At 32.7% G+C, this 24,238-nt stretch overlaps 1 protein-coding gene across 1 annotated transcript in view; it reads left to right on the forward strand.

Annotated features, from left to right (window-relative positions):
- The window catches only part of LOC143079793 (kinesin-like protein KIF15), a 68,343-nt gene that overhangs the window by 37,147 nt on the left and 6,958 nt on the right, over positions 1-24,238 (forward strand). Inside the window, exons 26-30 of the mRNA XM_076255384.1 lie at positions 13,536-13,742; positions 14,422-14,520; positions 15,356-15,403; positions 16,530-16,678; positions 23,225-23,315. Coding sequence (XP_076111499.1) covers positions 13,536-13,742; positions 14,422-14,520; positions 15,356-15,403; positions 16,530-16,678; positions 23,225-23,315 — 594 coding nt within the window. The remainder of the gene's footprint in view (positions 1-13,535; positions 13,743-14,421; positions 14,521-15,355; positions 15,404-16,529; positions 16,679-23,224; positions 23,316-24,238) is intronic.

Here is a 24,238-nt window from a genome sequence, read left to right on the forward strand (position 1 = left end):
ATCCAGAAGTAAAGTTTGTAAAAAGATTACTCCGTTTTTTCTGTAATTTACTTTTAAATGGACTTAGATTTTCTTACAATCATAAAATAGTAACAAGAGGAATATTTTTATTGATTTTTTTCCTCATTATTGTTGAGCCTGCAATTTACAGCAAAAATAGGCGAGACACTGGGTTCCGCGGAACCCTTACAAATTTTTCTTTATGCTGCCCCTAAAATTGTAATTTTGTAAATTTGGCAGTTTTTGTTAACTTGAATATTATAAAAGATGAAAATAAACTGTAATCAGCAAAAGTGTTAAGAAAAGTAAGCTCTACAAATAAGTTCCGTGATCAAAATTGTCAGTTGACCCCTTTAGGAGTTATTGCTCTTTAAAGTCAAATTTTCCAATAATATACACCGCAAAAATTAAATTTTTTTTTGGTCGTATATTGGTATCACGTCGTCAGCGTCGTCTGAAGACGGATGGTTTCAGGAAAATAACTTTAGTATAGGTGAATAGAAATCAATAAAATTTTAACACAATGTTTATAACCACAAAAGGAAGCTTTGGATTGATTTTGAGGGTTATGGTCATAAATGGTTAGGAATTAGGTGCCCAAAGGGGCCAAAAACAAGCATTTATCTAGTTTCAGGACAATAAGTTGTGTATAAGTATTTCAATTGCTCTGAAATTGTTCCACAATGTTTAATACCATAAGTAGAAGGTTTTGATTAATTATAAGAGTTATGGGGCAAACAGTCTAGAATTTAAGGGCCAAAAACAGGCATTTTTGTCGAGCCTTCGACTTTAGTCGAAAAAGCGAGACTAAGCGATCCTATATTCTGTCGTCGTCGTCAGCGGCTGCGTCCACAAATATTCACTCTGTGGTTAAAGTTTTTGAAATTTTAATAACTTTCTTAAACTATACTGGATTTCTACCAAACTTGGACAGAAGCTTGTTTAGGATCATAAGATAGTATCCAGATGTAAATTTTGTAAAAATAAAATTCCATTTTTTCCGTATTTTACTTATAAATGGACTTAGTTTTTTCTGCGGGGAAACATTACATTCACTCTGTGGTTAAAGTTTTTAAAATTTTAATAACTTTCTTAAACTATCCTTGGTTTGTACCAAACTTGGACAGAAGCTTGTTTATGATCATTAGATAGTATCCAGGAGTAAATTTTGTAAAAAAATAAATCCATTTTTTCCGTATTTTACTTTAAAATGGACTTAGTTTTTCTGCAGGGAAACATTACATTTACTCTGTGGTTAAAGTTTTTAAAATTTTAATAACTTTCTTAAACTATCCTGAGTTTGTACCAAACTTGGACAGAAGCTTACTTATGATCATAAGATAGTATCCAGAAGTAAATTTTGTAAAAAGATAACTCCATTTTTTTCTGTATTTTACTTTTAAATGGACTTAGATTTTCTTCCAGTTAACATTACATACAGTCTGCAGTTAAAGTTTTCAAAACATTTATTAGATTCATTAACTATCCTAAATTTTTACCAAACTTGGACAGAAGCTTCTTACAATCATAAGATAGTATCAAGAGGAATATTTTTATTGATTTTTTTCCTCATTTTTGTTGAGCCTGCGATTTACAGCAAAAGTAGGCGAGACACTGGGTTCCGCGGAACCCTTACAAATTTTTCTAGTTTTAGGACAATAACTTGTGTGTAACTGTATGGATCTCTCTGCCATTGTACCACAAGGTTCCATATAACAATGGGAAGGCTTGGAATGATTATGGGGGTTATGGTCCAAAAGGTTAAGGAATTAAGGGCCCCAAAAAGGGGCCCAAATAATAATTTTTGTAGTTTCCAGTCAATAACTTGTGTTTAAGTGTATAAATATCCCTGAAATTAGACCACAACTTCCCATACTACAAAGGGATGGTTATGGGGGGTTATGGCTCAAATAATTTAGCAATTAGGGGCAAAAAGGGGGAAAACAAGGGTTTCTCTGGTTAAAGGACAATTTAGACAATCTAAAAGCAGTGTAAGGGAGGTAATCCAATATAAATTCCATTTAAAGAATACTGTTTTATATATATATATATATATATATGTATATATATATATATATATATATATATATGTATATATGTTCACACTGCTTGAAAATTATGTAGTAAGAAATGATGATTGTCTTGAGATGATTAGCTGTAAAGGAGTAGGTCCAGTAAGACCCCCTTTTGGCCCCAAAATAAAGCAGTTTTACAAAATTGTCAAAATTTAAACTTTCAGTTATTTATTGGAAAGAAGAATGCTTCTGCTACATAAATGTGGCCTGTTTTTGACAATATAGTGCACATATATCTGGTATTAGCATCATTAAGTCATGCTAAATTACTGAAATCTTCACAATTTTAGCATTTTAGTTAAATTTTAGACGGTTTCTGTCTTAAATGAAAGTGGCTGCATTTGTGTTCATTCTTAATATTGAAATGTAAGTTGTATTTGATGATAATACATAACATATATAAAGGTTGAGGATGAACAAGGATGCGGCCACTTTCATTTTTGACAAAAACCATCTGAATAGTGACATTTTTTGGTATATTTGATAAATATTGCATATTTAAGCTTGATTCGGAGCGTTTTTAATGAGTAAATCAGTTAAAATCTTTCACATAAACTAATTGAATCAACTGAAATAGACACTTAAGTGTTTAAAAAGTGTTCAAAATCTTTCGTCAGATGAACTAAAAATTTGAGGCCAAAATCGGCCCTTACCGGACCACTCCTTTATTTTTAGATGTTACTTATAATCAATATTAATTTTAACCATGACTGTATGTCATATCAGAGCTCCAGATAAGCTGCGTATTTGCGTGATCACGCAATAAAAATAATTAAAAACCCAATGCAATTGCCCATTGCAGGGTTCAATAACCCAATTAATTCAAAGGAAAACCCAATTATATGCCAAAACTGTGAGTTCTTAACGCTTTTACTCGCTATTGTTTGCGTTATTTACCCTTATCTGATTACAGTCGTAGCGTAAATCTATTTTAAAATATTTATAATTGGAAATGTTCTATCGTTCTAAAAATAGAGCCCTGCATCAGGTAGCTGAAATGGGTCCCTGTTGGAATTTTCGGTTGCTCAACAGGTACACGTGAATATGAAAACATTTCGATCTTCTCGGTGTTTATCCAATTAGCGTGTGTCATGTTGTCATATTTGCTCGGGACTTATCATAACATACAATGATTTAAAACGAAAGTAAATGTCTGCATGTTTTCATCTTCTTTCTTTTTGATAGCTTAGGGAAAGTTATGATAATAACAAAACTTAGCTAGTGTTTTTATGAAGCATCCATCAAACGCACGTGCGTGTTTGCATACCTTAACGAGAACATTGCTAGAAAGATAAACTCGGGGTTACGTCAAAAACGAAATCAGTTGGAAAAAGTGAAAGGTATATCTCAAATCTGAGAACTACTTATCATTTTTTTTTTAAAGTAGGTCTGTCAAATAGGTGAAAGTACTGGCAAAACTTTCTTACAGCACCTAAATTTCACATAAAAATCTAAACACTTAGCCGGCCCACGCCTACCCCAACTAAACTGTAGGGTGATCATTTGGGATCTAGAAAGGTAATTAGTTACTGTCCAACTAGTGACACCAGCTGCAGTTTATATAAGTTGTGAGAAACGAAAAAACTGGAAGAACGTTTAAAACGGGACATAAATAAAATGTACAATTGCTCATCAGTAAATAAACTAAATAAAACAGCTAGCACATATTTAACATGTTTAAAGGGATAATTCGCGAATTTTTACTTATCAGCTAATTATGTCCATAATACCATAAAAAACATATTCACCAAGTTTTAATTGGATATGAACAGCGATAAAGGAGAAAATTAAGAATTAATAATTTTATTTCTTCGAACTTCCTGACTTATGTGACGTAGTTTAAGTCTTTAAGCATGCCGGGAGTGGAAATAATCTCATTTTAAATCTTAATCGTTAATCATCTTATAACGCTATTTAAAGCGCATAGACGACGTTTGGTGTAGCTATTAACCAACTAATAATTAAGATGGAACAGCGCTCAGCTTGAAAGTAGAATGTACGATTTATATTTTAATATTTTCTGAAATGATTATAGTGATACAAGTAAATCATATAAAATATTTTTTTATGATTTTTTTTTCCGACGGATGTTTTGAACTAACATGTATAACTGGTAGTGTTTTAAAAATGCATGTTTGTACTTTTTACCTTTTACGTCAGGCTAGTAAATATGTGCTGCTAGTACATTTGTAGTGTGCAAATACGGGCGATATCTTTTTGCGCCAAAAAAGTAACTCATTTGCGCCACAACTTAATTGCGCCAATACTTCTTTTGCGCCACCTAATTTTCAAAACTATAGGTATCATTTGCGCCAATGAAACAATCATCCTAATAAAATTATCCCGCTTTCTGGCTCGATACACAATACAAAGTCATCATCTTTGTTTAACAACACCAATATCATCCAATATTCTGTGAAATTCTGCTTGACTTTTAGGTTGAGCCGGATGCAGTTCTCTTCTCTCCATATACATTGACTGACGCACATATTTTAAATCTTTCTTTTCTAAATTTTCTTCTTCAATTTTGAAGAGTTCTGATTTTTTTTTATTTTTGAAGGTCGCTCTGGCAACATATCGGTTGCTTTTCTTTTGCACACAGTTCTCAAAATTTGACGTTCTTATTTCTGGACTTTTGTTTCATGACATATAATCTAATTTTCCAATCAAAATAATTGTACAAGATTCATCTGTGAATAACCTGGCACAACACGACTTAACTGTACATCTCCACCTTATTTCTCCAGTTTTCCTTAACTGTTACATCTCCACCTTATTTCTCCAGTTTTCTGTACAAATGCCTGACGGAATTTTGTGTTCTTCAACAATGATGATCGGTTTTTCCTGTATCAGATTCTATTTTCTTGAATGGTATATCAGACACTCTTGACTCGTGAAAAAATATTCTATTACTAAACAATTTAAATTTATTTTTTGGCGAGTTTTCTTAAATTTGATGAGTGTTCAATTAAATCTTAAGTGGAAATTTTAATAATAGTACATGTATGATAGGTAAAACATGTACAGGTATGATATAAGTAAAAACATTTACAGGTAAATGTGGCGCAATTTCATTTCATTTATTGGCGCAATTAATACCATCAAAATAAAAGAGAGTGGCGCAATTAATACCTTTTCAAAACTGCAATTGGCGCAAATTGATTCTGCCCGCAAATACGGCCCCGCAAATACAATGTGTATTGTACTTTGACACATAGTGACTACCTGTTGAATGCGTGGTTAAATTCAAGTTAATTAAAAGATTAGCATTTTGTATCTTTTGATCTTTACTCAGTGAATTTAAGCCGTCACGGTTCACTTTTCTAGGTGTGAACAACATTTCGTATGAATGATAAACGAGGGAATCTTAATATTTTCCATGAGCTCAGTTTAATTAAATATATTATTGACGCTGAATATTTTTTGTTAAAAAAAAAGAAATACTGAATTAATTTAATTGAATAAATTTATGAATAATGATGTCCTTATAAACACGAGTAAATGAATTAAAAATTCTAAATAAGAATCGGCGACCTTGAATTTTTGAAATAGATAGTAATTACCAATTGCAGTTATATAAGTGGGTCGTTCAAAGCGATCTTCTTTTTTTTTTTTTAAATATTCAGGAAGTAATGTCCTTATCAAAATAATTTAATTCTCACCACGTACTAATTCTTCAGCTATTTGAACGAAAATATCAAAAATGTTGACAGAAAATTTAAAGGTCAACTTTGTCTTACTGGAAGGGAGGGAGAGCTCCAGACGTACTTATTAACAGACAAAGCAGGCTTATGGCTTATCGTCAATTTGTGTGCTTGGTCAGGAAAGGTCAACCACTTGGCAAGAAACACAGAATAATCCTACCGGCTTGTGTAGTAAACATAATTAGAAAAGAGTTTCCATCGTTGGATGGGGTATACGAATGATTCAAAGAATGTGAAAGTGACACTTCAGACTGAACAGTTTTAAAATCATTTAAACGATTTTGCATCGGAACTAAACACATTTATTTCTAAAAAAACAGTTGTTGGCATGACACGGGTTATGTTCTTCTCATATATTTTATGATAGTATGATACTAAACCCCTAACAGGAGGGATTGTACCTGATATTCATATGATGAAGACATAATCTTTCAATCAGTTTAATTGAGGTCTGGAGCTGGCATGTCAGTTAACTGCTAGTAGTCTGTTGTTATTTATGTATTATTGTCATTTTATTTATTTTCTTTTGTTACATCTTTTGACATCAGACTCGGACTTCTCTTGAACTGAATTTTAATGTGCGTATTGTTATTCTTTTACTTTTCTACATTGGCTAGAGGTATAGGGGGAGGGTTGAGATCTCATAAACATGTTTAACCCCGCCGCAATTTTGCGCCTGTCCCAAGTCAGGAGCCTCTGGCCTTTGTTAGTCTTGTATGATTTTAAATTTTGGTTTCTTGTGTATAATTCGGAGTTTAGTATGGCGTCCATTGTCACTGTACTATTATGCATATTTTAGGGGCCGGCTGAGGGACACCTACGGGTGCGGGAATTCTCGCTGCATTGAAGACCCATTGGTTGCCTTCGGCTGTTGTTTGCTCTATGGTCGGGTGGTTGTCGCTTTGACATATTCACCATTTCCTTTCTCAATTTTACCTATACAATTTTTCACCGAATGTTTCAGATTCATTTCATTATTTGTGTATTAATAAACCTATTTATGAATTATTTCTCTTTGAGGTCTAATTTTATAGATTGCATGTTGTATTAACATGAAGGTTTGGTCTACCACAGTACCACGGAGCGTTGATATGATTTGACCCGAGATCCTCCCGAGATGTTGTTGGGGTTCTTGTTGTGCAACCTAAACCAGTTTTCTATGATGTGTTTTTTATCTCTTTGTTTGTCTTTCGATCGTTTATTGGTTATTTTTTGCTATGACTTTGTCAGTGTGTTTTTTAATACTGAATATGACTATCCGTTTTGGTACCTTCTGCCTTTTTACAAACAAGACCATGAAACTGAATATTGGAAATGTATCATGCTACAACAAATGTACTACAAAAGAAAAAGCACTGATGGATTGTCCTAGAAGCATATTTTATGAGAATAATAATGGTGTATAAGCAGTTACATTTATTTCATGTTTGAAGCGGTGCATTTTTTAAAATTTAATTTGACTTTTACCAAGAAATGCATTGTAGCAAAGGGGAAGAGTAATTGTGGTCTAGTGTCAGATACTCAAAAACAATGAAATTTAACAGAAAAGGAAACAAATAACGGACTTTGGCAAAAATGTAGAGGGCTTTTGATACCTTTTCTCCAGACATAAAATCTTTTAGAATAAATCATCCTACAACAGCTTAAAAGCTTGAAATGCCAGCGATTTCGCGGTAGCGTTTTAGTGTTCTCAAAATCTTATATTGATAAAAATGACACTCTTTTAAATAATTGAATGTACATGTACAGGAAGACAAACGATTACCGCACGTTCTAGAGACATGCCACGAACTAAGTATCATCTTCGTGTCATAATTGCGCATGCTTGTCTCTTCACATACAAGTAAACGCAAATTTTCTAATAGGCAAAATATTTCGTAAATGCGCCCGCTCATATCGGAAATAGGACAAGAAAGTATGAAAGATAGTCATCCGTAATCTCTCAGTTAAATTCTCTAGGATTTACTCCAAACAATGTTGTAAAATGATGCAATATGTTTTTTCTTTCTTAAATTATTCATCACAACTCTAGACCGCATAACGTAAATTAAACATTTGCTAAGCAAATAAAACAAGCTGACAAAACATTATGTAAGCTATTTTGTACAAAAGCATTGGCGGATCCAATGGGAGTGGTTCCGGGTGTTGGAACCCCCGTTTTTTTTTGCCGATCATTGCATTTGAAGTGGGACATATAGTTGGAACCCCCCTTTTTTAATATGGCTGGATCCGCCCCCGAAAAGTAAAATTGAAATTTAAAAAAAAAATCATTTTACATGGTACAGTACCAGATAATCTTCTTCACATGAATTTTGAAACAGAAGTCAAAATTAATAATTTACGGTCTTATTATTTCTGTCTTTGCACATGTCAGAATTAATCAGCCTGTAGATATAAATTTTAAACTCTTAATTTCATGTTTGGACGGCTTTGTGTATTTCAATCAGGTTAGGGACATACATTGTTAACAGGATGTATAATACACCTGACAGCATTTTCGATGGCACTTTTACCTGTGCACACCTGGGTCAAACAGCTGGGAAGCGATGCATGTACCTGAATTGCGTAATGTCACCAGTTTATTAGCCTGCAGGAAGTCACTAGAATACCTGAATGTGACATTATTACATGACCTCTGGCAATAATGAATAAAATCTATTACATATAAAAGATTTTTTTTTTTGGCAAGCATTTCGAAAAGTCTAAAGCCGCTACAGATACCTTTTAATCTCATTAAGAAAATATTTATGCTTTTACAACTTCCAAATTAGTGTCCGCCCCACTAGATGTATTCCTATCTATTATCTTGTTATCATAAATTTAGAAAGAAAAAATACTCCTACTACGATTGACCATAAATCATTACAAACTTCGCTAGCCTAGCTGTCGACATTTTATATCCCGAAACTGCTTAGCCTTAACTTGTAGGACTACGCAACTGCGTTGACTTAGTAGACAGCTATAAAGCATAACAAGGGGGCCCGGGCGGTAAGATCTATTAAGTTTCCACACGAATCGGGGAAGACATATGCTCCCATCTACCTATCACCTCTTCAACCTTTTATATGGCACAATATGGAAAAGGAGGGGGAGGGGGGTAAACAGCATCTGTTACACTTGTCATTATACTACATGTAAATAAATAAAGTCTTATTTTTAAACCATTATTATATTAAACAAATGTACCTTTAAATGTTTTACGTAATTTTTTTTGTATGCATAAGTTTTTTTGCACCTAAAAATATATTCTTCATTGAACTTGTGAATTTACGACAGAAAGACACAGAACAAAACGTCATAATTCAGTTTCGAGTTGATTTTTCTTTAAACGAGAAAACGTAAATTAATTAATTCTTTTTTGGTTTGTTCTTGAAATATTATTTTTAAAGCAAGTTTTAAACAGAATTTATTAAATAAATATCAATGACATCAAGTAATTGTTATAAAATCAAAATGCAAAAATGGCTTCATTGTCCCTAGAAATATATATCCTTTGCATGATTGAAATCAAATATCTTTTTATTTTTAAGGCTTGTAAACAAGTTCATAAACTTAAAATGTAATAAATGTAATAAATAATATAATATTTGAAGATGTTTTTCCTGTATATATTCAACAATTTTTTTGTCTGTGACTTTTTATCCGTGTACTAAACTTCTACTTGTAAACGGTGTCTTCCTCGAATGCCAACATTTTATATGATACCTATTCCTTGAATGCCAACAAAAATATTTCAATAGATGTTTATTTAATAAAAATAGTTGTTTTTTGTTAACTATTCAAATTTTTTTATAAGTATTTAACCGTTAAAAATAATTAGTAAACCTGATAAAATTGCAACATTTGAAAAAAATAGTAGAATTTAGGGTTATAATTATTATGAATTTTAAAGAAATGACCAAGTTAAAACATTTTTATTACTTATAGAATTAAAAAAATATATAGTTATTTTGGGAATGGAAATGTATTTATTAACATGAGACATATAAAAAATACTAAAGAAATTTTACTCGATACAATTATTTCAACCTAAAAAGTCAATAATGTGCACATATATGCTGAGGATAGGCAAGTTGTGTCATTCACTTTTCAAGTATGACTAATGCACAGTTTAAGAATCGCTCGGCAAAGAAAACTTGGTCTACAATAACTACAAGTATAAATACAGAGTAAAGACTAAACGGGGAGATACTGAAAAGAACAAAACAGAGATGTCTTGTTGAAAGCACTCCAGTACCAACAATCTATGCAGACGAATTAGTCAAATTACGCAACAGAGACTAGGACAACGACTCCGAAAGACTAGTCCAGAGTATGCCCACCTTTACAACCTGCAAGACATCAACTATACCCAGCACAGTCAGACGATACCTCAACTGCCAATTTCAAGACAGGAGATTAACTTAGAGGGCAAATGGATTAGACGACAATTGGTGATAACATTCTGCTCATTGATGATAGAGACCAAGACCATATCCTGATATTCAGCACCCACTTCAACTTGAGCCACTTTACAGCAGCTTCTACTCTTTATGTTGATGGCACCTTTTACAGTTATCCCTCTATTTTTTACCAGTTGTACTCCCGACAAAGCTTTGTGAATGGAGCTATGCATCCACTCGTCTTTGTGTTACTACCAGGAATTCGTGACAATATACACGTATTTACTTTGTGATGGAACACTTTTCAAAGTTCATTTTAAGAAAAATCCATATTGTTTAAGCAGTTACAGCAAAAAGATACTTTCAACAGCCCGACAAATATCTATTAGATTTAGCTACCTGTAATTTACCTTTCTGTTTAATTAGTATGATTGTTTTGATAAGCATGCACTTTTGTTGTGATAACTATTTGCACCTATCCCTGGAATGCCAACATAATTTTACAGGTAAATTGTCGGTAGAACAAAGGATGTTGGCATTCAAGGAATAAACCTTGTAAACAACAAAATCTGTTACTAATGCATAAATACAGAAATACTGAACTATATTAATCTGACAATTTCCTTTCAACCAGGCTTGGAACGAAATAGAAATAAAAACATTCATGAGAAAAAAAATCATAATTACTATCAAATTTCGATCGAAACAAGATGCTTCAAAATGGTCTGCACACACTTTCTTGAACTTGTTGTGAGTTGGTTGGTGTTATGTTAAGGTTAATCATCCATGTCTGGTACAACTCTTTCTTCTTTGCAGGATCTGGGAAGGTGTGTGTAAGCTTATGCCATGTGAACTCCGAGTTGATAATCCGTACGCTTGACAAGTCATTTTGATACTGAATATACGATATGCCATGCTTGTTTTTTTGCTTTGTGGTATTCAGATATTTTATTCAAATATACTTATGACGTGACAATTTGTATCGGAGATGCCGTCAAAATGGCGATAAGTCGAGAAGTGATAGTGGGATTTTAATTTTTATTTTAATCACTTATGTAGAAGAATTGAACAATAATTTTAGTGAATATATGATTATTTATATCAAATAAACATAATATAAAATTTTCATTTTTTTGCGAAGTTTCCCTTTAAGATGGAAAAACATCTGAGGTTGATATAATGTGATTATAACATGCCTGAATATTCAATATTGTGTTGATGAAAAAACCCAATACATAAAGGAGCTTAGTGGTTAAAAACCCAATTTGATATTTGCTTGAGGGGTGAACTGAAATTGATAATGCAATTAAAAATCTTTATCACCCAATTACGTAAACAAATGGTGGGTAAAAACCCCAATTTGTGAATTCTTATCTGGAGCTCTGCATATAATATTTTAATATTTTATGATTTATTTAAATGAGTAGGTAAATAAGAGTTTGCACGGGGGTACATTTTTCTCATTTCAGATTTCAGAAATAAAAAATGAAAATTCCTTCAAATGTTTTTTTTTGAGGGAATTAATATTCAAAAGGCATAGTGTATTGCTCAAAAGCAAAAAAAAAAATTAAGTTCATTAGACTGCATTCATTCTGTGTCAGAAACCTATGCTGTGTCAACTTTTTAATCACAAACCAAATTCAGAGCTGTATTAAGCTTGAATATTGTGTCCATACTTGCCCCAACTGTTCAGTGTTCGACCTCTGTGGTTGTATAAAGCTGCGCCCTGCCGAGCATCTGTTTTTTGTCGAGCCTGCAACTTTTGTTGCAGAAAGCTCGACATAGGGATAGTGATCTGGCCGCGGCGGCGGTGTTAGCTAACTTCTTAAAAGCTTTATATTTTAGAAGGTGGAAGACCTGGATGCTTCATACTTTGTATATAGATGCCTCATGTTACGAAGTTTCCGTCAGTCACATGTCCAATGTCCTTGACCTCATTTTCATGGTTCAGTGACCACTTGAAAAAAAAGTTCAAATTTTTTGTAATGTTGAATTCTCTCTTATTATAAGTAATAGGATAACTATATTTTATATGTGCGTACCTTGCAAGGTCCTCATGTCTGTCAGACAGTTTTCACTTGACCTCGACCTCATTTCATGGATCAGTGAACAAGGTTAAGTTTTGGTGGTCAAGTCCATATCTCAGATACTATAAGCAATAGGGCTAGTATATTGGGTGTATGGAAGGACTGTAAGGTGTACATGTCCAACTGGCAGGTGTCATCTAACCTTGACCTCATTTTCATGGTTCAATGGTTATAGTTAAATTTTTGTGTTTTGGTCTGTTTTTCTCATACTATATGCAATAGGTCTACTATATTTGTTGTATGGAATGATTGTAAGGTGTACATGTCTAGTGGGCAGATGTCATGTGACCTTGACCTCATTTTCATGGTTCAGTGGTCAATGTTAAGTTTTTGAGTTTTGGTCTTTTTATCTAATACTATATGCTATAGGTCAACTATATTTGGTGTATGGAAATATTTTATGATCTTTATGTCAGTTGCGCAGGTTTTATTTGACCGTGACCTGATTTTCACGGTTCATTGCACTGTGTTAAGTTTTTGTGTTTTGGTCTATTTTTCTTAAACTATAAGTAATAGGTCAACTATATATGTTGTATAGAAGCATTGCTAGCTGTACATGTCTGCCTGGCATGCTTCGTCTGACCTTGACTTCATTTTCAAGGTTCATTGGTCTTTGTTTAGTTATCTTGGTTAATGTTAAGTTTATGTGACAGTTGTTATAAAGCTTAACTTTATACTTAGGACTATCAACATAATATCAATGATTAGTATAGAAGGCGAGACATTTCAGCGTGTGCACTCTTGTTTTAATAAATTACTGTAAACTTTGACAAACATCTTCTCCACGTAATTTACTTGGCAAAAAAGAACGAAACTAAGTCACAAATTTCAATAGGGTATCTTGATTAAAAAATATATTCAACAGACATGGCTGCCATGGCTAAAGCTAGAACAAAGGGATTTTCTATATTAGATCTTGATCTAATTTTATAGAATAATTTCTATTTATCACAACTTCAAAACTAATTTAAATAATGATAAGGGGTCTTCAGTAACTATTGTAAGACTACAATGGGATCACCTGCTTTAATCTAACTATTGTGCCAAATTAAACAAAACTTGTCCTCAATCATTATTTATAGGGTATCTTGTACTATTTATTATGATTTCAAGCTTATTTTACATGATTTCCAACACCACAGTAGATAGAGGTGGGCAACATAAGTATTTATTCTCCTATCTCAACAGGCTCCTGAAAATAATTTCTGTAACAATATTTTCTTCTATGAATAAAAAAGATAATTTATGAAAATTTGATTTAAAGGAAGACATCTTTAACTATTGTAGGAAGTGATAAATGATTATCTAGACAAGATTAAAGATTTGAAAACCAGTTTGTTTGAGAAGAACTTCACTTTAGAAACTGAGCAGGAGAAAACTAAAAGTCTAGAAGAAAGTGTTCAGTCACTCGTGAGTGAAATAAGGAATATTAAAAGTCAAGTGACAATTCTGGAAGCAGAGAAGAAAAAATTGGAAGAGGACCATCAGATAGAGGTATTGATCATTCTATTAGTTATTGATTATTGTTTCATCAACACCTCATTTTAAATTTTCTAATTGAATCCTAATTGCTTCAATTGGTAGTTAACCCATTAGTGCCTTTCCTGGGTCCCATAGATTGTTTTATGATACATCTTTGAAATTTGGTAAACATTTGTAGCAGGATTTATACATTTTAATTGCAATGGGAATAAGCAGTCCCTTAAAGCAGGAATGAACTTATGATTTCATTATCATATCTTTTTTTGAGCTGTGTTTCATGGAAGGATACAACTGTCTTGTTGTGGTGAATTTACAATATGAGAAACATTAGGAGTTAGTTTCATATTTTGTTATGAATGAATATAGTTAAGTTTGATGAAAAATGTTAAATTCTTTCGTTTAAGACATCGTATTAGGGTTAAATGTTATAATATTCTTCAACAGGGTAAAATTTTGTATAATGTCAGAATTTTTTGCCTGTTCAATTGTTGTTTCTTAAGTTGAAATTCTAAGGCAAGGTAAAAGAAGAATTTTTTATTGAATATATGACCGATTTTTAAAATGCAATTAAACTGAACAGTGGGAAGAAAATTACTAGATGGTCACACAAAATTGAAAGTTATATTAAAAAGGGTTAGATTTAGCATTTATGATTATGAAACTTTATAAAATATTTCAAAAATATTTTTAGTTGTCTAATGTAAATGATCAAGTTGACTGTCTGACAAAGAATTTCAATGAACTCGAAGAAGAACACAGAAAAGTACAGAAATCGAAGAATGATCTTGAGGTAGTATTTATAATGATAATAACTTTAATAACGAAAATAATAACAACGTTATGTTCTGTTGACTGAATAAGGGAGATTAAATGGAAGTGTCTATTCTTCTAGAAATGATTGCTTATGCATTAGTTCAGATTAAGACATTATCATGGTCATGCTAAATTTTTCTTGTAAAGGAAAGGTATGATATTAATCCCACATTTTTTAACCCCTCGAGTTTGAAATCAAAAGTATTATGATTTTTCCAAATGGATTCTTTCCAATGTTCATTAGACATATGAGCTAGGTTAGACATAAGTGTAGTCTTTATTTGAGAAATTCACACTTCTTGCATAAAATGCAAAACTAAATAACTGCCAAAATTTACACTTGTTTCAATAATTATTTTCAGTTTCCTGTCTGCAATAAAGATACATTTTATGATGGGTTTATGATTGAAACAAATTATTTTTGTCAGAATAAGAAATTACATATTTTAAGAATTTAATTCCCCAAAAGTAATGATCATCTGCTTCTTGATGGTTGTTATTTGTAATGTTCAATTGTTCCAAGAAAATGGATACTGTAGATTCAATATTATTCACTGGATTCCAATTTTTGTGGTTTTCATTGGTACAGATGAACCACAAATTCAAATGTTCAAAAAATAACACATTTTGTATGCAGATATTGGCAATCCCACAAAATCAAATACCCAGGAAAATACTAGTTTTCCTCAATCCATGAAAATAGATAGATCCTCAATACATGGTAATTGTTGAAGTCATTGTATATATAATTATTACTGGTTTGTGCAGATCTGTGATTAGAAATTAATGTGATTTATGTTTCTTCTTTTCAGAAACAATTTGAAACTTTGAAAGAAGAAAAAGAGGCTTTGAACACTTTAGTAAGTATGCATGAAATGTCTGTCAGATTTTACCAATACAAGTACATTATAGAGTTCATTCCAGAACACACAGATGTAAACATCACAACTAGTTGAAATTAGAAAATTGTCCCGAATATGCATGAAAAACTGGTCACAGGACTTTAAGCAAGAGTCAATAAACCCATAAATTCTCCAGAGCTTCCATTCACACTTTTAACTTATTTGATAGAAAAACTGTCATTTCAACTTTTCAATCAGGCTTACATCCAGCCTCAAGTGACTAATATCATGGCTTTAAAAGTTTGATCCATTTTAACAGTTACAAAGATAGACTCATGAAAATTTTGACCTCTGAACAATATGACAGGTGTCACATGTGTAGAAGGATATTCTAACCCTTTCAAATCATCTGATGCTTCTGTTTTTAGCTTGCTTATGTTTTTGTTGGTCTTAACAGCATTTCATTGCTTTTAGCATGTTTAGTTTAACATTCTTGCAAAATGTCCTTATAGCAGGTCATTACTAATAAAATATACTATAGTCACCGTCACGTAAAATTGGCACCATGTTTTTGTCAAAATTTTCTTAAACATCGACATCGTTTACTAAAGATCATGTTTTTCAATTATTGTAACTAAAATACTGTCCAAATATCCACTACTGTCCTACCTTTTATTGTGTTTGCACTGTATAATCCTGACCTTCACATAATCCAAGACTAGTTTGTATGGTGGAATCCGACATTGTTATTACCGGAAGTGTTGTCGTGGAGTTCCACGTGCTCTCAATTTCCTTGTGTCTCTCGCAGCTTTTCATCATCTTTACGTAAAAAGCAGGGGAAATTGTATCATGGAAAAAGGGATCCTCAGAAACCAAGATGGCGGTTTTACAATATAAATAATCTTGAAAAATGTGAAGGTCAGGATTATACAGTGCAAACACAATAAAAGGTAGGACAGTAGTGGATATTTGGACAGGATTTTACTTCCGCTAAATGAAAAAGATTACTTGAGTAAACGTGGCTGATATTTATTTTTTTTTTGACAAAAAACATGGTGCCAATTTTACGCGACAGCGACTATATATGATAAGTTTGTTTACATATTTAGGTAGAAAAATGTAAATTTTAACTTTCTTTTTTCAGATAAAAGAAAATAAAGAAGTTTATGAAAATGAAGTAACTGATTTAAAACAGCAGGTAGTAGTTGCAGAAAAAAGATTGATCGATAAGGAGTCAGAGAGCGAGGAAGTATTTGGGAAACTAATAGAAGAACTAACTTCTAAAAATGATCGGTATCCTTTGTATAGTTGTATTGATTGACCAAATAGTAATCTTTGGTCTAAGGTCACTCAAAGAGTTAAATTTCAGTATAATCATAGAGGTAAGGTAACCAAATTAAGAAGGATTTTTTATTTAGAACCATAGAACAATTAACATTTACGATTGAATGCCAACTTTTTAACACCAGTGTTCTCCCCAGGCCGATATGACGCTGTGGTGCCGCAGCGCCTTCATAATATTTTTGAAGATCCCGCAGCGTCTTAATTGTCCGCTGTCCCTTAATACTTGATCCAGCAGCGTGTTAATTTTCACAATTACATTATAAATGTTGGTTAAAATTGTCTAGTTGCTGATCACCGCTGAGAGGTCGGTCAGTGTTACGCAATAACTGATAATTAGTTTTACCTGAGCCACGCTTATCTCAGCCTTATCGGACTATGTTATCATGTAATAGCGTACATGATCATCAAGAAGATAGTGGGAGATATTATGGACATAATTGTGCAAATCGTGATACAAGCATGAAATTTGGTATAAAGGTTGACTAAATGATACTAAAAAAAAATCCGCTGCTGGCCAGAAAAAAAAAATCATTTTTTCAAGATGGCCACCACACATTTCGGAAATGGCGTCATTATAAATTGACAATAATTCGTTAATCCTTTAAAAGGTGTGTTATATGTAAAATCCAATGTTAGATTTGATAAAAAGTAAATGACAGTTCCTAAATTACGACTAGACAATACATTAATGAAACTAAAGGTGACTTCCGGTTTCAAAATGCCGGCAAAAAAGTCAAAAATTTCAATTTTTATACTTTCAAGCAACTTCACAAGGGATGTATAATCCAATGTAAGTTATGATAAAACGTTAAAAAAAGTTCCTAAGTACGACGAAACAACACATAAATGAAGAAAAATATTGACTTCCGGTTCCAAAATGGCGGTAAATATGTAGACAATATTTTTATAATTTCCATCAACTTAACAAGTGTTTACACTCTTTGTTAAGTTTAAATGCCTAGTTTGGTTAGAAAGACAGGTTGCTTATTTTATAATTATCTGATAGTTGCCTATACAACAACCTGTACAAGGAAGGCCAGAGCGGTAGCATCTACAGGTACCAACACAGCTCGGTTTTCGACTCCGCATTTCAAATTTTTCTGACACGAGGATGCAACGGCAGTCAAAGAAGTTTATTTTGGTTTCCAACTGTCATTGATTCTTTCTTTCATCCAACCACAGTGTTCATGACTTGGAACACGTACCTGTCGAATACATGAATCGAGCTGAGCACAAGCAACTCCTCCTTGATATACTTCTCTTTTGATGTGCTCTGGAAAAGAACCTCTTGTAGGCGGAATTGCATGACAATGCCGCTGCTTCCTGGCAAACAATTCACATCGTGCCTCGCTCCATACTTAAGCCTAAAAAACATCCTTTAAAGCTGGAAAACCTTCCATTGTTAACCAAGCTGACCTTTTGCCTTTCTCATGACAATTCGACAAAGTGCCACATCCACTAAATGCATGGACGAAAGGAAAAGCAGCAACACAAGGACCAAACTCATTTGATATGTTACGTGCAGGAAGCCATCAAAAATCGTTATTCATTCCATAACCTATCCGCAATTTGTTCTACCTAATTTTGCGATTGATGCAATTCTTGATACTATTACATCTGTGTCAGTACTACTTAAAATTACATTTTACAACACTTTTCATAATCATGCCGAACATGGACAAACATTCGTGCATCTGCTTCTTCATGATTACAAGGGGATAGATAGCAAGTATCTTTATTGAAATTGCAAAGAATATTTTCACCATGAGTAACATATACATTTGTATTAGTCTCTTAAGAAGCAATTTTGTCAGCAAGAAACTTGAACAATTTCGTTTTGTTGTCATCTTCACAGAGAAAACTACTCCATACCCTTGGTGTTCTACCAGAACCAACACCTTTCCATCTGGCACAAGAACCTTGCCTTTGTCTTGTCACAGCCTTTAAATTATTCATTTAGTAAACATCAAATACAATGTCTACTTTTGAATACTTATCGATGCAAGATTTTACATAAGGCAGTATGACATCATTAGCATAATCATCAAATATTTTTGCCCAACTTTGTGACCTGGAATTGACCATTGCTGCCCCACCAACGATAAATGCGTCCGAATTCGGATCAGCAAATCGCAGAATGTTTCAAGTAAACCCATTTGCAGCGATTTAATACCACTATTTCAAGTGACATCCTGAGATAAAGACGGGGGAGCAGTTTGGTTTCTATGGATAAAGAAATATTCCAAGTAAAACTGTCTACTATGACAAGAAATGAAAAGTCTAGAAAAGATATCTCAATCACTTTTAAGGTTCTCTAGCTTTGTTTTTGACAAAGACGTTTCCAGTTTCATTTTGCGGCCAAAATAGGAAGTTGTTCTTTTTTATTTGGTTATAAAAAGCAGGTTTACCTTCGTTTTGCATTTGTTTCAAAAGATCTTCGTATTGTTTGGACCAATATCTTGGAGTTTATTTACATATCTTACCTGTTTCAGAATCAACAATTTCCTAAATGCAGTATTTATTTTACAAATCTGACGAACTCGTTCATACTTGCAAAGCCTTTAGAGTTGTTTAAAGAAATCTGTTTGTGTTTTCGTAGAGTCTTCATTATGTAGTTCGTCTGTTTTAGAATGACCCAAACCACTAGATCTTTCAAATTAATCTTCTAGTATACTGACTCCTGGTCCAGCTACCATCCATTTGTCTAAATGGGATCTTCGGTTAATCCTATGGCACCAATATTGCCCTTCACAGTTGCATTATTCTGTTTTTGTGCCTGATCAATTGTGTTAGAAAGAAATTTACTGGTCTTACGTACAGTGAAATTATCATTTTCTAATTCCATTGCCACCTGTGGGTGATGTTCGGGAAGGGATGTCATATCTCGGAGATGAGTCGGTAACAATCGAGCATAATTTACACGATCAAGACCTAAAACAATACGCTATCATGCTTTATATGGACTGTCTAACTCATGAAACGAGCAAAATACCAAAATCAGAAGAAGTTCTTGATTTATAATTGAACGCCAGGAATTAAACTGTGGTCGAGATGACTGTATTTCCTTACACCAGTCTTTTAAATCATTGAACGTCACAGAGTCATGACATAATTATATATTCTGAGTTTAGCTTTCATAATTTGAAATTAACAATTTTTAAGCAGTTGTCTGGTGCGCCTGTCTAGTCCTAGGTACATTTGAATATACATAAAAAGAATCTGCCGTTCTTGGTGTTGCAATATTGGCTTCAGTAAGACAACAGGTCTATCCCCTATTACGCAATATATCACCCAGAGTTTTATAGCAAGTCATTTCAATGTGCAATCCACCAAACATGACGATACACTTATATTTTCCTTACAAATCAGGCCATTCCCACTGAATTTGCTTAGGCATTTCCAAAAGTGGCTGATCTGCAGTTACATTTGATGTTTCTCAAGATTAACCACATTTTCGCCTTAACCATCGAATACCTGAGAATTGCCTGGTAGGCATACAAATCGCTCTTGATGTCTATAAATAGTTTGCACATGCGCAAAAGTGTGAAACACATGTGTATCATAACTTTGAAAAATGTTATTTAACCAATTCATAATATCATTAGAAATCCAAAAACACTAAATATATAGTAAATAGTTCAAATCTTTTTGAAAGAATTTTGTTACATTTTCGCGCATGCGCAAATACTGGATATGTCAAATATTCATTTTTAATAAATATGTGATGTAAGGAAGGTAGCCACCAGACCTGGTAATTTGTGTTTACTAAAAGAAGTTCAAAGAAATGTTTCCCAGAAAAATCAGTATTTTCAAACTAAAGAAAACAACCATTTTAGAAAATGGCCGTGGCCATCTTGAAAAAAATATTTTTTTTAATGGCCAGCAGTTATTTCTTACAAAGTATATAATAATGATGCTTTGTGGTAATTTTCATGCTTGTATCATCATTTGCACAATTCCCTCGATTTTGCTTGCTAATATCTTCCACTAAGATATTTGTAGAAGAAAATTTAAAAAAAATAAAAACTTCAGTGCAGAAATTAAGAAATGGATCGCATATACATTGTATTTAAGCATTGTGTGTGTGATCACTTGACCATTTAAATAACGAATTTTTTTCATTGGTCGAGAAGAAGAATCTATTTTAACACGACCAATGAACGTGATGAATTCACGTGATAAATTTGAATACACATTGCTAAAGATATTTACGATGAAAATTATGAATGAGAGTATTTGTAATTGAAAAAAATAAAATAAACTTTGATTAAAGATAAAGAGAAGTGATTTATTTTACTATAAAGTGAAAAAATGTTACTTGCAAGGTAAATTGTCTCAAACTGTCGTGTTTTTCGAAATAAAATGACATTGAACATCGATCGTAAATTCCGTTCGTCGGGAAATATAATGTGACAATCAACACGGGTACGGAATTGCTGCAGCTTCTTTATAATGTCACTAGTTGATAATTTCAATGGTCTTAACTTTAAAAAACTTGCAAAGTTTCGTTTATATCTACCTGCCAGAGATAGGTTTTAACAATAATACACACGGAAGCGTTAGGGAGCTACCATTTGATTTTTATGGGGGGGCTAGGATGAAATTTGAAAAAAATAGGCAGGACAGGAGTTTTGAGTAAAAAAAAAAAGGCAGGATGCGACACTTGCAAAAAAAAAGTCAGGACGACAATTTAGGTAAAAAAAAGTCAGGATAAACTAAAAAAAAAAAAGCAGGACCGAACAGAGTGAGAAATAAAAAGGCAGGACAGAGATTGCAGCTAAATAAAAATGCAGAACAAAAGTTTTCATCCTAGCCCCCCCCATAAAAATCAAATGGTAGCTCCCTAATGTAAAACTACGGAAACTTGTCAGCTGTTCATTAACCATCAAATATCTTAACCATATTCGATTTTATTAATTCTGAATGAACATGTTCTCTGCAAATAACAAAAGGGTGACTTCTAAGCAAAAGGCAGATGATGGAAGTAGAAGTTTTTTTCTCTCAGCCTAATGACTTCTAATGAAAAGGGGAATACACCTTCCTCTTCACTGTCAGTATAAGCAGATGTCATTGCTTCTCCTACTCCCAACCTAGCTAAAGTTTTAGCAAGTGATAACAGCAAGCACCATGTTTCTGGTTTCAATGACAAGTGGCTGACTGAGTTTTCATGGCTTACAAATGTTAAAGGGGGTATAACCAAAAGTTATTGTGAGAGGGGGTTTTCAACCCTAAAAAGATAAAGACAAAATTGAGGAACAGACTGTCCAACAAAATAACACTATCTTGAAACATTATCCCTAGAAGGAGCAGAGAGTACAGAGATGAATATTTATATTTTGACTTATAAATAACTTTTGTGTTTAAAATCAATTTATTTCATATATATAAATATATATTCTTGTAATTCATTATTAAATACTCTGCATTCTCAAACACATAACACAAAGCATTATAATTCATATTGCATGTCATGGATTAATGACTGATTGCTTCAGATCACAAAAGTTCACTCTAAAAAAAGAGTTATGCGCCCTTGAATTTTGCGCCTTAAAAAAATCCTGGGGAGAACACTGAACACTCGACCATTAATTTTAATAACTTGAATTCGCTTGATAGTTCTTTTAAGTCTGACATAAGGAATAAGTTTATGGTATTTACAATGTTCTAGAAATATCCTAACAAAATGCATGCATATATTTTAAAATATATTACCAAATATTACAATCCAAAACAGGTCATAGACAAAACAATAATTCATTTGGTGAGTGTTAATCGAAATCAACAGCTGCCAATTAAAGTTTGGATTTTGAGGAAGAAGTATGACTATTGTTGACCCTTATTAACCTAATGATGATAGATTACAAAAAGGCAGGAGTTTGTTCTTAATAAAGAGGTCTATGCACATGTGTTCTAAATAAACACTATCCATTCAGTTTATATATAAATTAGTCAAATTTGAATGATCATATGACCTTTACATAAACCGGTTATCTCTAAAATATTCACCAACGGAAATATTTATAATAAAAGTTTCTGTAGGACCTGAAAGATTGCTTTTGTATTTGAATATAGTTTATACTATTCAGTACTTCTAAATAAGTAAGAGGATAAGCCCAGTAAAATACTTGTTAGAGGAGATGCTACTCTTATTGTGAATAGGTCATAAATGAATTTTATTTTTGTACAGCTGAAACTATAAATGAAATTAAATGGCTAACTTACAAATATTTTTTTGAATTCCTTTACTTTTGAAAAATAGGTAGGGAAATTCTTTTAAGGGGGGAAGTTGTAGTTGGCTTTCAAGTAGATAGCAAAATATAACTTAAAGACCACAACACCCATAGTAACTACATGTTACTTATTATTACAGTTGTATTAAATTATGAGAAAGTGTGCCATTTGAATAGTTACATGTAGATTTAAAACTGACTTGTTTTGAACTATGTCTTCAAAGAGTTGGGTCATTTCTTATTATCACCTTAACACTGAAAACAGACTCAAAGAAAACAACAGTGATTTATGCCAATCAATTAAAGAACTTCAGGAAAGCAAGGAAGAGAAGAACAGAGAAAATGAAGAATTAAAGGTATATATTAGATACATCTTTTAATAATTTGTTCTCTGATACCTGTTGCTTGGCAGCTAGCTTAGATCATTGTTACATGGATCGTGGATGTCTGGAACTAAAGGTACTTGGATATCGCTATTTTCTGAAATTTTCCTTTTATCTTACTGTGTTTCTCAGCACAGTAGAGGAATATGAAAAATTATCATTAGAAACTAAGGGTGCATATGCCATTGTCAATGAAAAAACAATGAATTAAACAACATTGTCATAAGTAAAATAGGGATTAACATATTATCATTGGTCATCTCAACTCAATTGCTTTTTAGCTCACCTTTCCAAAAGGAAATGTGAGCTTTTGCCATCACTTGGCGTCCGTCGTCGTCGTCGTCCATCGTAAACTATTTCAAAGATCTTCTCCTCTGAAACTACTGAACCAATTCAAACCAAACTTCATCTGATTGATTCCTAGGGTATCTAGAATAAAGTTTGTGTTTTAATTCCCATTTCATAAAAAAACATGGCCGCCATGGCTAAAAATAGAACATGGGGGTAAAATGCAGTTTTTAGCTTATAACTCAAAAACCAAAGCATTTTGAGCAAATCTGACATGGGGTAAAATTGTTTATCAGGTCAAGATCTATCTGCCCTGAAATTTTCAGATGAATCGGACAACCCGTTGTTAGGTTGCTGCCCCTGAATTGGTTATTTTAAGGAAATTTTGCTGTTTTTGGTTATTATCATGAATATTATTATAGATAGAGATAAACTGTAAACAGCAAAAATGTAATGCTTGGGGTATACAATGTTTTTTTATACTTTCATCATAAATTATATTATGAACACGAGACAAACGAGACATTTCAGTGTGTCCACTCTTGTTTTTGCTTTTGAAGAAGATATGACAGAATTGAAGAACCATTTATATAAATTGAAAACCCAAA

The sequence above is a fragment of the Mytilus galloprovincialis genome, chromosome 6, assembly GCF_965363235.1.
Source record: "Mytilus galloprovincialis chromosome 6, xbMytGall1.hap1.1, whole genome shotgun sequence".
Taxonomy (NCBI): Eukaryota; Metazoa; Mollusca; class Bivalvia; order Mytilida; family Mytilidae; genus Mytilus; species Mytilus galloprovincialis.